This window comes from Kryptolebias marmoratus, linkage group LG21 (genome assembly GCF_001649575.2).
Source record: "Kryptolebias marmoratus isolate JLee-2015 linkage group LG21, ASM164957v2, whole genome shotgun sequence".
Lineage (NCBI taxonomy): Eukaryota > Metazoa > Chordata > Actinopteri > Cyprinodontiformes > Rivulidae > Kryptolebias > Kryptolebias marmoratus.
The window spans coordinates 15,531,200-15,548,208 of record NC_051450.1 but is presented as its reverse complement, the minus strand read 5'-3'; the positions used below and the strand labels follow the sequence as shown (position 1 = coordinate 15,548,208).

At 42.3% G+C, this 17,009-nt stretch overlaps 1 protein-coding gene across 1 annotated transcript; it reads right to left on the bottom strand.

Annotated features, from left to right (window-relative positions):
- Window positions 1-2,201: 2,201 nt before the first annotated feature.
- On the bottom strand, window positions 2,202-10,530 carry LOC108230391 (solute carrier family 22 member 13-like). Its single transcript, XM_037973240.1, has 11 exons — window positions 10,353-10,530; window positions 7,349-7,781; window positions 6,616-6,719; window positions 6,308-6,462; window positions 5,995-6,166; window positions 5,753-5,873; window positions 5,572-5,666; window positions 3,540-3,754; window positions 3,330-3,438; window positions 2,565-2,759; window positions 2,202-2,470 (listed from the first exon to the last, which is right to left on the bottom strand). The coding sequence occupies exons 2-11, from the start codon at window positions 7,721-7,723 to the stop codon at window positions 2,377-2,379; spliced, it is 1,635 nt and encodes a 544-aa protein (XP_037829168.1). The 5' UTR covers window positions 7,724-7,781; window positions 10,353-10,530; the 3' UTR covers window positions 2,202-2,376.
- Between the last annotated feature and the right edge of the window lie 6,479 nt (window positions 10,531-17,009).

Genomic DNA, 17,009 nt, shown 5'->3' with positions numbered 1-17,009 from the left:
GCTTTACAGATTTAGTTTTAAAGATTTGGTTTTCACTTTTTATGCGGTCTCTGTGTCTAAAGCCATTTGTCCCATCGTCTGAATACATTTGATGGTTTAAATAAGTCAACAGTAGATTGGTTTAATAACAAAGACTGCTGAAGTATATCCCTAAAAACAACAGACAAACCTTTCTCTAATTTTGCTTTTTCATGTATGCTAGAGAATATATGGCGTTAATGACAAGCTAATAGACCTGATGTTAAGGAATATGTTTCAATTAATGTATTGCAATTGACTCTCAGCTACAACCACACCAAGGTTTAGGTCATTATCTGTAAAAGAATAATTCAGTTATTGTCATTTTTGTCAGTAGGCTGTGGCAGCCATCTTGAATCAGGCTTACTTCAAAAGTCAGTCAGTTGAAGATGTCTTCTAATCACTTTCTGCAAGTTTAATTAACAAGGTTTAGAGGTCCATGAGATATTTTTACAACATAAAGACAAACACACACCCACAAGCAAAAACATTACTGTCCATCTTTGCCTCTTGGTGGTAGGCGATGAAGATGTAATTAATTATTACATAGTAACGTAAAGTTATCAGATGTTCTAAAAGTTTATTTTCAGCAAGTTTTCCTTCCTTCCATCCATCCATCCATCCATCCATCCATCCATCCATCTTCTTCCGCTTATCTGGGGTCGGGTTGCGAGGGTAGCAGCCTAAGCAGGGAGACCCAGACTTCCCTCTCCCCAGCCACTTGGGTCAGCTTCTCTGGGGGAATCCCAAGGCGTTCCCAGGCCAGTCAAGAAACATAGCCCCTCCAGCATGTCCTCGGTCTTCCTCTGGGCCTCCTCCCGGCGGGACGTGCCCGGAACACCTCACCAGGGAGGCGTCCAGGAGGCATCCTAATCAAATGCCAGAGCAACCTCAACTGACTCCTCTCGACGTGGAGAAGCAGCGGCTCTACTCTGAATCCCTCCTGGATGACCGAGCTTCTCATCCTATCTCTAAGAGTGAGCCCAGACACCCTGTGGAGTATACTCCCGGAGTACCCCCCACAGGATTCCCTGAGGGACACGGTCGAACGCCTTCTCCAAGTCCAGAAAACACATATAGACTGGTTGGGCAAACTCCCATGCACCCTCAAGGATCAAAGTTCTCCTGGAGGTGGGAGTTAAAGCTCTGCCTAACAGGAGACTCTGCCAGATGTTCCTAACAGACCCTCACAATATGTTTGGGCCTGCCAGGTCTGACCGGCCGGCATCCTCCCCCACCATTGGAACCAACTCACCAGCATGTAGTGGTCAGTTGACAGCTCTGCCCCTCTCTTCACCCAAGTGTCCAAGACATGCAGCCGCAGATCAAATGAAACGACAACAAAGTCGATCATTGAACTGCGACCTAGGGTGTCCTGGTGCCAAGAGCACATATGGACACCCTTATGTTTGAATATCGTGTTGGTTATGGACAATCCATGCCGAGCACAGAGGTCCAACATCAGAACACCGCTCGGGTTCAGATCAAGGGGGCCATTCCTCCCAACCACACCCCTCCAGGTCTCACTGTCATTGCCCACGTGAGCATTGAAGTCCCCCAGCACAGCAAGGGAGGCCCCAGGAGGGACACTCTCCAGTAACCCCTCCAAGGATTCCAAAAAGGGTGGGTAATCCGAACTGCTGTTCGGCACATAAGTACAAACAACGGTCAGGACCTGTCCCCCCACATGTAGGCGGAGGGAGGCTACCCTCTCGTTCACCGGGGTAAACCCCAACGTACAGGCACCAAGATGGGGGGCAAGAAGTATGCCCACTCCTTCTCGGCGCCTCTCACCGGGGACAACTCCAGAGTGAAAGAGCGTCCAACCCCCGTCAAGGAGACTGGTTCCAGAGCCAGAGCTGTGAATTGAGGTGAGTCTGACTATTTCTAGCTGTAACCTCTCAACCTCACACACCAGCTCAGGCTCCTTCCCCACCAGAGAGGTGACATTCCATGTCCCGAGAGCCAGCTTCTGTAGCCGAGGATCAGACCGCCAAGGTCCTACATTGCGCCCGACCCCTTTGGCCCCTCCCATAGGTGGTGAGCCCATGTCACCTATTCGGGTTGTGCCCGGCCAGGCTTCATAAACAAAAACCCGGCCACCAGGCGCTCGCCAACATGCCCCACCTCAGGGCCTGGCTCCAGAGTGGGGCCCCAGTGACCCGCATCCGGGCGAGCGAACACTGTCCAATTTTTTATTTTCATTTATTTATTTATTTTTACATGTTTTTTGAAACAAGTTCTTTTTTTCATTAATAATCATTTTACACATGCTTACGAAAATATAGTATGCAGTTCTTTTGGCTAAAAGGTTTTTTTCTTTACAACTTTTATACCTGCTAATAAAAAGGAAAAATATTAAATGTCTTCTTTTGATTTTAGCATAAATGAGAATTCCTCTTCAACACCTTCAGAGCAGCTTCGGTCCCCCGCTGTTCCATTAGTCGTGTATCTAATTTACAAACAGAAGGAACACATATACAGTTAGTGTATAATGTGCTAAACATTGTGTTACATCATATTATTAGCTGTAGTAATGAGATTACTTGAGCTCAGTGTGGTCCTGAAGTTCAACATTGAGGGTTTCAGGCAGCAGTAAACAGAAACCACCAGCAGCGACTGGGATGATACCATAAATCACCATGGGAACGGTAGGATGGTAAACATCCAGAAGTCTGATCAGGGGTGCCAGGATGCCCCCCACGCGAGCACTCATGGAGTTCAGACCCATACCACTATGCCTGCAGAAAGAAACATTCAGGAGTAAACTTATATCAGGAATGCATGACACTGACAACAGCAGAATACAACTTTTAAACAAAGTGAGCAGATTATACATAATTTATTAGATAAAAATATCCATACAATGTCCCACAAAAATATGAAAAATTAGTTTCTATACCTTTCAAAGATTTGTTGAATTGGAAAAAAGTCAACAATAAAACATTATAACTATAGAAGAATTGAAACAATTTTAAACCATAATAAATAAATGATATTTCACAATGTTCACTCCAAATTAAACAAAATCACAGTGGTTCTTTCAAATGAACATGTTAATTTTAAATTACAGAGTTATCCCAGTAGATATATTCTGATATTCCTGCCCCAAGGTTGCGCTAGAAGTGCTACAGCTAGCTGCTGCTGCTATTTGCATTTGCAAAATACCACTAAATTCCATGAAACATGAACTCAAAGGAGGTGAAATGTTTTGTAAAATAGTTATTAGTATATTTATAAAATATAGAGCAGGTATAAGTGATTTGATATTATGTTTAAGAGAAGCAGATAAAACAGCCGATGAACATTACCTTATATTGGTTGGGTATAATTCAGCTGTGTAAACGTAGGCTGTACTGAAAGCAGCTGTGGCAGAGAATTTTCCCAGCATTGCTATGACTGTCACCACCACAGGAAGATCTGATTGGTACATAATGTACAAGAAACACATGTATAACTAAAATATTATCTCTCTATACATAAAACAGAAAAAATAAACATTAACAGAGTTCCAAAGATACCTTTTGGGACGGCTAGTGTCAGCAGACAAGAGGCACCACCGAAGAACAGGAAACCTGCTTCACACATTCTCCTCCCAAAGTGTTGAATCAAAGGCCAGGCGCTCATGTTAGCAGGAATTTCAACAAAGCCAAAGATGAGCTGTGTGAGGTAAATATCGAGGCCGAAACTCCCAATATTCAGGCTCAGTCCATAATACAAAGCACTTGCTGAAAACCTAGAGGCAGATGCAAAGTTTAGTTTTACGATTTCAAACACATACAAATGATCCGACCTCAAAGTGATTGTTCAAATGATTTGAATTTGGGTTATGTGAAAAGGTTGTAGATAGGTTTTTGGACAACCTCAGTTTTGAGAAATGGAATTAAATTTTGACTAAATGTAAGCACTAATGGCTGGTCAGCAACAATCTACATTGGTCTTAGCCTTGCTCGGACTAGACGTTAGCTTGTTATGCCAGTCAGAACTAAATTCTTTGATGTAGCGATCATGTCTGGAAAAACATTGTAATCTGCATAAAAGTACATTTGCAAAGTGGGCAAAAGAGTTTCCACTTTTCCTTTAAACAGACACTGAACATTGTTGTAAGGCTTATTAAGGCCACACAGGAATGTTGAGGCTAGCCTCTCAGAAATCACTAAAACCCAGTTGCTGTGTTTACTCAGACATTGAGGACAATGAAAATCCTTATCTTCTTGTGACAGCAGACAGATAGTGGAAGCTAGAGACAGAGAAAAACAAAAAAATTTAAATCTCAAGTTGTATTCTTAACTTTTGTTGAAATTCTATAACTAAAGGCACTAATTAAGTCTTGATGTGCTAAAAGTAAAATATTTCCCTTTTAATTTCCCTTGTCTTTTATAGACTTTCGTGTGATTTTTTTCTGATAATCATCTTTTTGCTCTTCAGAAGTGCTACAAGTATTCTTGTCCACTTTTGTTAATATTTGTGTTTTGATTGATACTTTGGATGAGAGAAATGGGTATAATTAGTTAATTAGTTTTTTACCTCAGGCGATGAGTCATAAAGTGTGTGTGTAATTTATGTGGCAAGCTTGTGTTGGTTAGTTTAACTATAACCAGCTTTGTGGGCTTCTCTGCTTTTCCCTCCTCACTTATCTGACTCTGGTGACCAAAAAGACCTTTTTTGTTGGCCTTGGTTGCTCTTGTCTTCATATTTTCTTATCTGTACAATGTAACATACATACTTTAAATCTTTTTGTAACCTTGTTTCATAAGTTGGACCCATAGTGCAAACCAGCGACCAGCTCTCCTTAAGTTTATTAGGAATTAATGCACGAGCTGATGTTATACAAAAGAATTTGAAGCAACAAAATCTCTGTTAGTCTAGACAAACATTTTAAGCAAGACTGCCAATGACAACCTGAGATTTGGACAGAGGATGACTGAACCTTTCTTCAAACTGCAGTGACTTTTAGGAGGTCTGCACTGAGTTATTCGGGAGTTCATCATGCATCTATGGACAATGGACGAGCAATGACCATCTTCAGCGCTCACTGACTCAAACCTTAGGCCACTGACTGTAATAAATAGTGGGACAAACCTTCATCAGAGTCAGACCTTACCAGCTTATGGTTATGAAGTGTGGCCATAAAATATTTTATTAATTCTTACTAACAATTATTGTGACAGTACTTCTTTAGTTTTCTTCATCATCTTAATTAAACCTAATAAACTTCTAATTAGTACTGCCCATCTTTCTCATTTCAGTTATATTATTTTAATTCATATTTAGTGTTTAAATGTCAATTTCAATGTTGGATCAACTCAGTCAGCCATAAAATTTACCTGGTACTGTTCATTCAAAAGTCATTCCATGACCTGTAAATATGTAAATAAATCATTGTTTAAAGTTTTTTTGTCTTTCAGTTTTTTCTGTGTTACTTTAGAACATTATCTCTCAATGCAGCTTGTTTAACACTACAATGATAATCATGGTTCATAACCTTTTCACAGAATGCCACCCCAAACTAACAAACCCCAAACAGCTGAACTATTGCTTAAGGGAACGCACCAGTTAAAGGCCATAATTGCAGTGCGTTTTCTCAAATATGGTATTCGGAAGATGTCCAACATGTTCTTTATGTCCTGATTACTCTCCACATTCACCTATGAAAAAAGAAATGTTGAAAATGTTAAATATTTTAAATACTTTTTGGAGTTTTGAAAGGTCAAAGTGGAGTTTGTGTGACGACCTTATCTAGGAGATCTTCTGGTAAACTCCTTTTGTTCACTCTGGCTGCTCGCTCAAGCTGCTTTTGTGCCTCCTTCTTCCTGCCCTGCGTCATGAGCCATCGAGCTGACTCTGGGAGAAACCTGTCGAAACAACAGAAGTTCCAGTTCAAACCCAGTTTAGAACCCAGTTCTAACTCAACCTTCATTGTCTGTGCTTGGCTGGTGGATGATAATGATATTCTCAGATAAAACTGTTGCTAACCAGTACATGGTCACCAGGTAAACAATAAGAGGGGCGAACAGCACCAGCCACAGAATCCTCCAATTTGCAGCTGGATAAGCGATACCAGACAACAGCATCTCACCAACAGCAAACAAACTCGTGTTAGCCATTGTGCAAAAAGCCGATTTTGAAGGATCAATCCATTCCACCACTGCAAAAAAAGAAATCAGAAGCAAATGAAAAAAAGTTCATATTATCTGATTTTCTTATCAATACGCATGCAGTCTATGCTACTTCTAGCATAAAAACTCAGTAATACTAATAATACACGTGTAAAAAAATGTTGACATACTCAATACAGATGTGTTCATAACAATAACACCACTTGAGACTCCACTGAAAAATCTAAGAACCATATAAACATAGATAGTTGGTGAGAAAGCCGTCATCACACCAAACAGCATCGTGAGGAAAAGTGAAAGGAGGATCGCAAATTTCCTGCCAAACCTGTAAAAACGACAACAGATGTTGGTTTACTTCTAAATATTTTGTACATTCAATCCCAATGCATATTTACTGAAGCTTTTATTATTAGCAGTTGTAAATGTTAACAGTTTTTTACTAAAGAAGAGGTGTAGATATAAAGATGGGATGTACTACCTGTCAGAAATAGACCCAAACACCAACGCTCCACAAAGAAAACCTGCCATGTGGAGAGACTGGGAAACCTCAGTCAAACTGTTCTTATCACAAACGAGGTCAAACTGCAAAGAAGGACATTTATTACAGGAGGAACACATGATGTACTATGCAAAAATTCAAACCAACTAAAATTCCTTTATACTTCGCTCCCAAAGAATCAGACTTTGTTTCTTTGGTAAATCTTATTAAGTGGCTTTGGTGAGTCATTCTGTATACTTTCTAAAAGTCTTTGAATGTTTTTCTTTGGGCTCTAGTTTTGTTTTTCCTTGAATTTGTTAGCAAGTTGTGTGTTTAAAAATGGGAAAAGTAACCAAGTGGAGTACAACAGAGAAATCCAACTTGTCCCTTCAGTTTAGCTCTAAAATGGCTCAACAAATTAAAAAATATACAGTTGCTTAACAATGGTTACATATTGGACTGAAAAAAATAAAATATTGTAGAAGTAAAACTTTGAAAGTTGTTCAAAATGTAGAGATACTCATCAAAACCATTTTATAAGATGGTTGGATAGGCTAGCTCCTGGAATACAAAATACAAAGGAAAGATAAAAACTCAAGATTCATACACAGTTTTGTAAACAACATAAATCTAATTAAACAGCAAAGAAGCTGAACACACAAGATGAGGCTAATCCTACAAGCCTGCAAACATAGATAAGTTAATGAATGGTAATTTGTTGTTTTCGGTTTACCTCTGTGACAATTGTGGAAACCCCAGGCTGAACCTCATACTTCCATCCATGTATGCATGTTGTTGTGCTGTTAAGGCCGTATCGTTCAATCGTTTCCAAATCCAGATCCACAGGTGTGAACATTTTACAGCTTTCAAACCTTCCATCGTCGTCCACTGGGATGGTGAGATGTTTTTGTTTCTCCTCTGTCAGGTTTGGTCCTCTCTCCAAGATCCAGTCCGTGTTACAGTGGTGTGGAAAGCTCATGCCTGTGAACACCTGGCCGATCACGTCGAAAGCTCCAAAAATGGCGGGGATACATAACGCAGCAAGCAGGCACTTCTGAAACAAACCAAACTCCCCAACCTCCTCCAGGACCTGTCCGAAGCTGCTCATGTTGACATATGGTTCAGCTTATGGAGGCTTCTCATTGGCAAACAGAGGGTGAGATGACCTAAGTAATATTAAACCCGGAACAATTAAGGAAGTCACAATAATTACCTTGATTTTTAAACTAGGGAACAGTTATTGGACCAACAATAAAAGTAATCACAGAGCCAATTCAATGAAACGAGCACAGCACAAATATTGAAACAGCTCTCCAATATACACAGCACTGCTAAAGTTACCACCAAGGGTGTGGCTATGGGTGGGCCTGGAAGGGTATAGACCTGCCCACTTTATGCTAAGGCTCCTCCAATCAAATTTTTAAAACATTTTTAATTATGATTTTTTTTTATGTGCACGTAATTATAAATAAATAGTTAGAAAACAAGATGCTTCTAGGCTAGCAATTAAATGACCAGACAGAATTAAATAATATAACTGGGTTTAAGATTCTGGGATTCTTCTTCTTCTTCTCATCCTTTTAATGACTATTATTATTATTTTTTAAATTATGTTTCAAATTGCTATACAAAATTGTTGCCTCATGCACCCACTGATACCAGCATTTTTTAACTGGTGCTGACAAGTTTTAGGAGTAATTTAAGAACTTTTCATGGGGGTTGTGGTGAGTTGTTTAAAGGGTTAAACCAGCGATCATCAGCTCGTCAACAGAGTCATAATGTATACAACCCCAGTTCTAAAAAAGCTGGAATGTTGGGTAATGATTTGCAAATTCCATAAACCCGTCTTTTATTCATCCCCCATGTTTCAACATACTAAATGTTTAAACAAAAAAAACTGTACCTTTTCTTTTTGGAGAAAATAAGGTCATTTCGAATTTTATGGCAGTGACACATCTTTAAAAAGTTGTTACAAGGGCAGTAAAAGAATGAAAAGGTAAGTGGCACAAATAAAGAAACAGCTGGAGGAGCATTTTGCAATGAATTAGGTTAATTGGCAAACAGGTCAGTAAGACAAAACATTTTAAAGACGCTGAATATATATCAGAAGTAAAGATGGGCAGAGGCTCTCCTGTCTGCCAAAAATTGTCTTAAAATTGTGGAACAATTTTATACTAATCTTTTTTAATGGAAACTTGAGAAGAATTTATTTTATCATCTACAGTTCATAATATCATCAAAAGATTTAAAGAATCTGGAGAAATCTGTGAGGTCAAAGGTCAAGGCTGAAAGTCAATACTAAATGCCCCTGATCTTTGGCCGTCAGGGACCACAGCATTAAAAAAAACAGGTCTGGTTTTGCCCTGGACATCACTGCATGGACTCAGGAACACTTCCACAAATCAGTTATCTGAACCATTCACAAATGTTGGTTAAAGCTCTATCAGGAAAATAAGCAGCCAGGTGTAAAACCCATCCAGAAATGCTGCCATGTTATCTGGGCCAAAACTAATTTAAAATGGACTGAGGTAGAGATGTAAACTGTTCTGTGGTCAGACAAATCTACGTTTGAAATTGTTTTTGGAAATCCCGGACACCACGTCCAACATATTAAAGAGGACCATCTGGCTTGCTATCAGCACACGGTTCAAAAGCCTGCCTCTCTGATGTTATGGGAGTACATTAGTGTCTATGACATGGGCATCTTACACATCTGGAAAGGCCCAATCGATGCAGAAACTTATACACAAGTTTTAGAACATGTGCTCCCATCCAGATGTCCTTTTCAGGGAAGGCCTTGCATATTTCAGCAATGAAACCCTAGACTGCATTCATTACAACAACAGGGCTTCACAGGATAAGAGTCCAGGAGCTGAACTCACCTGCCTGCAGTCCAGACCTCAAAAACATGTGAAAACAAAAAGAGAATGAAATGAAAACCCAAAACTGTTGAACAGCTAGAATCCTCCATCAGACAAGAATGAGACAATATTCCCCTCCGAAACCTCCAGCAGCTGCTCTCCTCAGTTCCTAGACCTTTACAGACTGGTGTTAAAAGAAGAAGAGGTATTTCGAGGGGTAAACATGGTCCTGTTCTAACCCTTTTGAGATCTGTTGCTGCCATCAAATTCAAAATTACTTAATGATTTTTTTAGTTTCAACATTTGATATGTTTAGTATGTTCTGTCTTGAAAACAAAATGGGTTTATTCAATTTGAAAATCATTGCATTCGGTTTTTATTTACACTGCACACAACATCTTAACTTTTTTCAAATTAAGGTTGTAATAAATTATTAACAAATCAAGCATTATTTCACAGAGTGATTGCTGTGATCACCTGCAGCATGTGATAAGACCTGACTCAGGCGCTGACACAGTAATAAAACCTGTTGCTGAGCATGTTCAGGTGTTCTGTGCCTTTTGTTCAGTGGGACGAAAAAAAGCAGTGAAACACGATAAACCGGGGTTAATGTCAGGGCCTGACTAAGTTAATTTTTTATTGTGCCAAGCAGGAAAACCAATAATGATAAACCAGAGTGCATCGCCTTGAGGTTAATGATTTCCACCTGGCTATGTCAGGAATTGGGGTGAAGGAGGCGAACCCTGAGCGCAGACTCATGTTGGTAAAAAACTAAATTTATTTTGAAATAAGAGGCAAACCCAAAACAAAGGCTGACGTGGCAGCAAAATCTAAACTAAATTCAAAAAACATTAACTAAACAAAACATGAACAGACCTGTGACAAGAGAAACCACTGGGAGACGAGAAAGCACGAGTAAACGGAAGGATGGCACATCAGGGAGGCAAAGAATGACAATGAACCAGCAGCTAGTGAGAGAAGTGACCCGGTTTTTAAAGGCAGAGGGTGATTAGTGGAAGTGGGCACAGGTGAGATGATTAAGGAGCTAGAGGCAGGTGTAGATGGGTGAGAATGGGGAAGAGAGAGAGAGTGACTGAGGAAAAGTGAATGTTGGCTGAGGCACAGGGAAGAGACAAAACACAAACAATAAACTATAACTGAAACATGAAGACAAAACATAATTCCAAAACTCAGATTCTAACAGGCTACTCCTATAAAATTTTCTGGCACAAGATCCTGCTATTAGTGGGTTTGCAACTCCAAAAATGGATCACTTATCAATGTACATTCAATAATTACTTTATGAAAGTTTCACTGAAATTTCACTTTTCTGTTCGGCTTGGTTTACAAGATATTTTGCTAACTTGAATAGTTAATGGCGACATCTTAACCAAAGATCTTGTGTGATCAGTTAGCACTCAGAGTATGATTTGTGGATGACTCATCTATGACCACGCCAAATTCTACCTAAGTATCGGTAAAACTGATTGAGGCATAGCCATTTTACTAAGATTAATCAGCTGTGGCGACCATCTTGAATCAGGCTGACTCCAAAAGACTGTCAGTCAGACAGTCAGCTGCCGATGACTTTATGTAATTAGTTAGTCGAAGTGCTGTTCATTTTTGTTTGTGAGCTCATTATTTACTGTATGGGTTTGCTTATGTAACCTTGTGAAGATTGTGTTTATCTGTGACTGTTATACTGACACTTTCATTAATTAATGATGACAACTTGTAAACACTAAGTAACTTCATAAAACACCTATCTGTCATACCCACATTGTACAAATGATAAAACATTGTTTTATGGTTTGCATTTAGATAAAGATGATGGTGTTATAGCTGTGTGCCCTTTAGTGATTACTGTGAGTTTAGAGTGGAAATGTTATCTCATTTCCTTATTGTTGGACATTTCCTGGGTGGGCAATTTTATCAGCCAGTGTGTGGTTTGGACAGAGTCATTTCTGCTTTCAGATCTGGATAAAAAAACTGCTTGGTTTGCACAATTTTCTCACAGTCTGCAGCTCCATAGTGTGGTGTTACAAAATAGTTTCAATCAGTTCTTAATAACTATACTATTGCCTTTCATATGGTGTCTAGTTCATACAAGTAAAAAAGCATTTACTCCAGTTTAGTATTTTATAACTCCCTGAACTGAAAATTGTCAAAAGGGTGAAATACTTTTCTAGGGAAGGAAATAAGCCTGGCATACCCAACTTGTATTTTTGTGTATATTTATGTTAGATTACAAAGAAAAACCTAAAGGGGACATTCTGCAATCATTAAAGGTTGATAGCAAGAAGGCCAAGGCTACAAGATATGTGAAGCTTTAAGCTGTTGATTGGAGGAGTTATCAGTAAGAAAGTCAAAATATTTGGTGGCGGCTTCCAGCTCACAGCACAGGAACTGGCTGAAACTAGAAATCTATCTGTAAGTTGGAATGACATGACCTCTTCAACGATTACTGCAAAGAAATGGGTATCAATGCTTATCTTCCAGAATGAGGACGTGGTTTTAACAGTTATTCTGAACTACGATAACTTGGCAGTTTTTCATTTCCCACAACAATTGCAGTTTCTGAGAGAATTTCTGTTGTGTTCCAGGGTTCCTTGTTTTCCTTGTGAGAGTCTAGGTTCTGCTACTCACCATCTCGCCACCAGATAGCACCAAACTCACCTCTCTGGAGTGGTGTGTCGTCATCCTGCACACCTGAGATCAATCTACTCGTTAGGCAAGGTGTACAAGAGGAGCTGACTGCCACCACTCTGATGCCTGAGTGTTAGCCAGCCACGGTACCTCTGAGCCCCTAGAGCTAGTCTCTATTTCTTCTCGTTGACCGAATTAGTAGTGATTCTCTTCGTTGTTTCCTGTTTCCAGGTTGTTTGCCCTGAGAAGTCCTGGACTCTCCCGACTCACCTCCTCTGTTGATCGCAAGGATCTCTCCACTGGCAGTCGACCCGCTCCTCTGTCTCCGTTCGGCCTGAATCTACCTGTCCGTCCCCGACGCCCTCCTTCGCTACCGTCTGGATTTCTGTGACTAAGCGCAGTTCCCCCCAGGACCACAAGGAACTAGGACCCCGAACCCTGCAGTTACCCTCCTAATACAACAAACGCCTGCTCACAAGTAAGATTGTTCCAATTCTCCGCCAGCAATTCGATTTCCCACACGCTGTGAACTCACCATCATCTTGCTGTCCTTCGTAGCGTGCTGAAACTCCGAGAGTCCTTCCCCCCTGGACCAGACCCGCCATTTCCGCTCCATTCTCTAGAGCTGTTCAAATAAACTCATTCATATCTTTTATTGCTCTCCTGATTCGTGTTCTGCATGTGGACTAGAAATATAGACCCCAATATGACAGAACACTCAGGCCAACAAACAAGTCCAGCAGACGCGATCAGGAGAACGTTATCCGAGCAGCACAGCCTGCTCCAATCACACGAAGCAGCTTTAAGAGAGCTTAGCGCCCGACAAGCTGAGACTAACAAGCAGTTAGCTGAAATTGTTGATTATCTCAAACCTTCCGTTTCTCAGGAGGCTCCGTCAGACCCAGCTCCAGTTCCGGCTCCGGTCCAGCCCACGTTTTCCGAGGTTCGACCACCACTGCCTGAGAGATTTTCTGGAGACCAGAGCCAATGTAAAGGGTTTTTGATGCAATGTTCTATAATTTTCAACCACTCCCCTCAGAGTTTCCTTCAAGATGGTTCTAAAATCGCTTATGTTTTGTCCTTGTTATCCGGGCGGGCCTTAGACTGGGCCCAGGCCCGATTTCCGTCACCCTCAAATTATAACTGCTCGTTTGATGAGTTTTTGAAAGAGTTCCGACAGGTTTTCAATCAAGACGCTGATAAATCTTTCAACTCACGCCAGCTCATGGGGATTAAACAGGGCCAACGCACAGTAGCAGATTTTGCTATAGACTTCAGAATAAGAGCAGCAGCAACTAATTGGAATGCAGCTGCATTGAAGAGCGTTTATTTCAACGCTCTTAACGAAGGGTTAAAAGATGAACTGGCTGTCCTAGATGAACCAGAGACTTTGGAAGAACTAATCAGCCTAACTATCCGACTTGATAATAGGATCCGGTCCCGTAATAGGGCGAGGAGACAGAGAGACCCACCAGTTCAGTTTCAGGGAGGCATGCCAGCGATTTCTCCACCACAGGCTTCTCAGGACCCTGAACCCATGCAGGTGGGTCGGACACATCTCTCTCCTGAGGAGCGTCAGAGACGAATCTCCTCTCGTCTCTGTCTGTATTGCGGCTCCCCAGGACATTTCCTCGCCCAATGCCCAGTCCGTTTAAACTCCCGGGTCCGCCAGTAGAAGTGAGGGAGCTGGCGGACCACCTACAGAGAAAAGATTATCCTCGCCTGTCACTACCTGCTACCTTGATCTGTAAAAATCAGTCATTCTCATTGTCTGCTCTGGTTGACTCAGGTTGTGAACAAAATCTGATAGATAGTATGTTAGTTCAGCAAATGTCTATTGAAACCGAGCCACTCTCAATCCCTCTTCGAGTCACTGCCATTGATGGAAACACCTTACCCCAAATAACTCATCAGACCAGACCATTACACCTAATCATTTCTGGAAATCATAGTGAACTCACCTCCTTTTTTGTTTTTCCCATGGCCAACTCTCCCATCATCCTCGGTTTTAAATGGCTCCAGGAACATAATCCCCACATCAACTGGGCTGATAGACTTGTCGAATCCTGGTCCACCTCCTGTCATTTGTCTTGTCTCCACTCAGCCGTTCCCCCAGGTCCGCCATCGGCAGAACCGCAGGAGGCAGATCCACCCGACCTATCGATCATTCCACCTGACTATCATGACCTAGCTCCAGTATTCAGTAAGTCCAAGGCTCTTTCATTACCTCCACATCGACCATACGATTGTGCCATAGATCTCCTACCTGGTGCGCCTCTACCCACAAGCCGTCTTTATAACATTTCTCGACCAGAGAGAGAAACCATGGAGAAATATATTAAGGAATCTCTGGCAGCCGGCATAATTCGCCCATCCTCCTCTCCTCTGGGAGCAGGGTTTTTTTTTGTTGGTAAAAAGGATGGTTCACTAAGACCCTGCATCGATTACAGAGGGTTAAATAACATAACCGTTAAGAATAAGTACCCCCTGCCTCTGTTATCCTCTGCTTTTGAACCTGTTCATGGTGCAACAGTTTTTTCAAAACTTGACTTGAGAAATGCTTATCATTTACTCCGTATAAGAAAGGGAGATGAGTGGAAGACTGCATTTAAGACACCAATAGGTCACTTTGAATACCTGGTGATGCCGTTTGGATTGTCCAATGCACCAGCCTTTTTCCAGGCCCTCGTAAACGACGTGTTGAGGGATTTTCTAAATGTGTTTGTATTTGTTTACCTGGATGATATTTTGATTTACTCCAAGACTCTAGAGGAACACAAGCATCATGTTCGCCAGGTCCTACAACGTCTTTTGGAGAACAAATTGTACGTCAAAGCTGAGAAATGTGAGTTTCACCAATCATCAGTGTCATTTCTTGGATTCATACTTGGGGGTGGACGGGTAAGACCCACAGAGGAGAAGATTCGAGCGGTATTGGAATGGCCGACCCCCCAAACCCGTAAACAGCTCCAGCGCTTCCTGGGTTTTGCCAACTTCTACCGCCGATTCATTCGTAATTACAGTCAAACCGCCCTACCGCTAACTGCCCTCACCTCTACCAAGATTCCCTTCAGTTGGACCCCAGAGGCAGAAGCTGCCTTTACTCAACTCAAGAACCTTTTTGCTAATGCACCCATACTCATTCAGCCAGACCCTTCCAAACAGTTCATTGTTGAGGTTGATGCCTCAGATACAGGAGTTGGAGCCGTGCTTTCCCAGATCTCTTCCCAAGACAACAAAACTCATCCCTGTGCTTTCTTTTCCCGCAGGTTATCCCCTCCTGAACGTAACTATGATGTAGGGGATCGGGAGCTGTTGGCCATCAAGTTGGCTCTGGAGGAGTGGCGGCATTGGCTAGAGGGAGCGGAGCATCCGGTGCTGGTCTGGACCGATCATAAAAACCTCTCATACCTGCAATCAGCTAAGAGGCTTAACCCCCGTCAATCTCGTTGGTCACTATTTTTCTCCAGATTTAACCTCTCCATTTCCTACCGTCCAGGGTCACGCAACATCAAGCCGGATGCTCTTTCCCGACTCCACTCACCTGGGGATTCTGAAAAGATTCCAGCCACTATCCTACCCTCCAGCTGCACCGTTGCAGCAGTTACCTGGGAGATTGAAGATATTATTAGACAAGCCCAACTTTATGAACCCACTCCTGACTCATGCCCACCTAATAAGATTTATGTGCCCACCTCTGTCCGAGCCCGTTTCTTACAGTGGGTTCACGCCTCCAAATTCTCGGGCCACCCAGGTATCAGCCGTACTATTGCACTTGTAAACGGTAAATTCTGGTGGTCTTCAATCCATAAAGATGTTAAAGAGTATGTCTTAGCCTGCACCATCTGCTCACGTAATAAGGCATCTCACCAACCTCCATCTGGTCTCCTACAGCCGCTACCCATCCCCAAACGCCCATGGTCTCATATTTCCATAGACTTTGTCACAGGATTGCCACCCTCTAAAGGCATGACCACCATCTTAACCATTATAGATCGTTTTTCTAAGGCCTGCCACTTTGTTCCCCTCCGTAAACTACCCACAGCATTTCAAACTGCCCAGTTACTTATTAAACACGTTTTCCGCTTGCATGGCATACCACTGGAGATCTTATCGGACCGTGGACCACAATTCATTTCCCAGGTGTGGAAAAATTTCTGTACTGCACTTCATGCTAAGGTCTCTCTCACCTCTGGTTTTCATCCACAGACTAATGGCCAAACTGAGAGACGTAATCAGGATTTAGAAACTACCCTCCGCTGCTTCACCTCCTCCAATCCATCAGATTGGAGCCAGTATCTCCCATGGGTCGAATACGCACATAACAGCCTCATCTCTGCAGCAACTGGTTTGTCCCCTTTCGAAGCCTCCCTAGGTTATCAACCCCCGTTGCTTTCGTCCGAAGAGGAAGACATCTCTGTAACCTCAGTCCGCCACCATATCCGTCGTTGCCAGAACATTTGGAGAGCCACAATTCACAACCTTAACCGCACAGCCGAACAAAACAAACGACAGGCAGATCGTAAAAGGGTTCCTGCTCCCACCTACACTCCCGGCCAGAAGGTGTGGTTATCGTCCCGAGATATTCCTTTGAAAGCCATGTCCAAGAAATTGTCTCCCCGTTTTATTGGTCCCTTCGAGGTTGAAGCCATTATTAATCCCTCCGCTATTCGCCTTCGTCTGCCAGCCTCCCTCCGAGTTCACCCTACTTTCCACGTTTCTCAGATAAAGCCCGTCCAGACCAGCATGCTCTGCCCTCCTTCCGAGCCCCCTCCTCCCCCCCGAGAAATTGATGGTCATCCGGCCTACTCCGTCCGCCGGATCGTGGACTCCCGTCGGCGAGGTCGTGGTTGGCAGTACCTCGTCGATTGGGAGGGCTACGGTCCG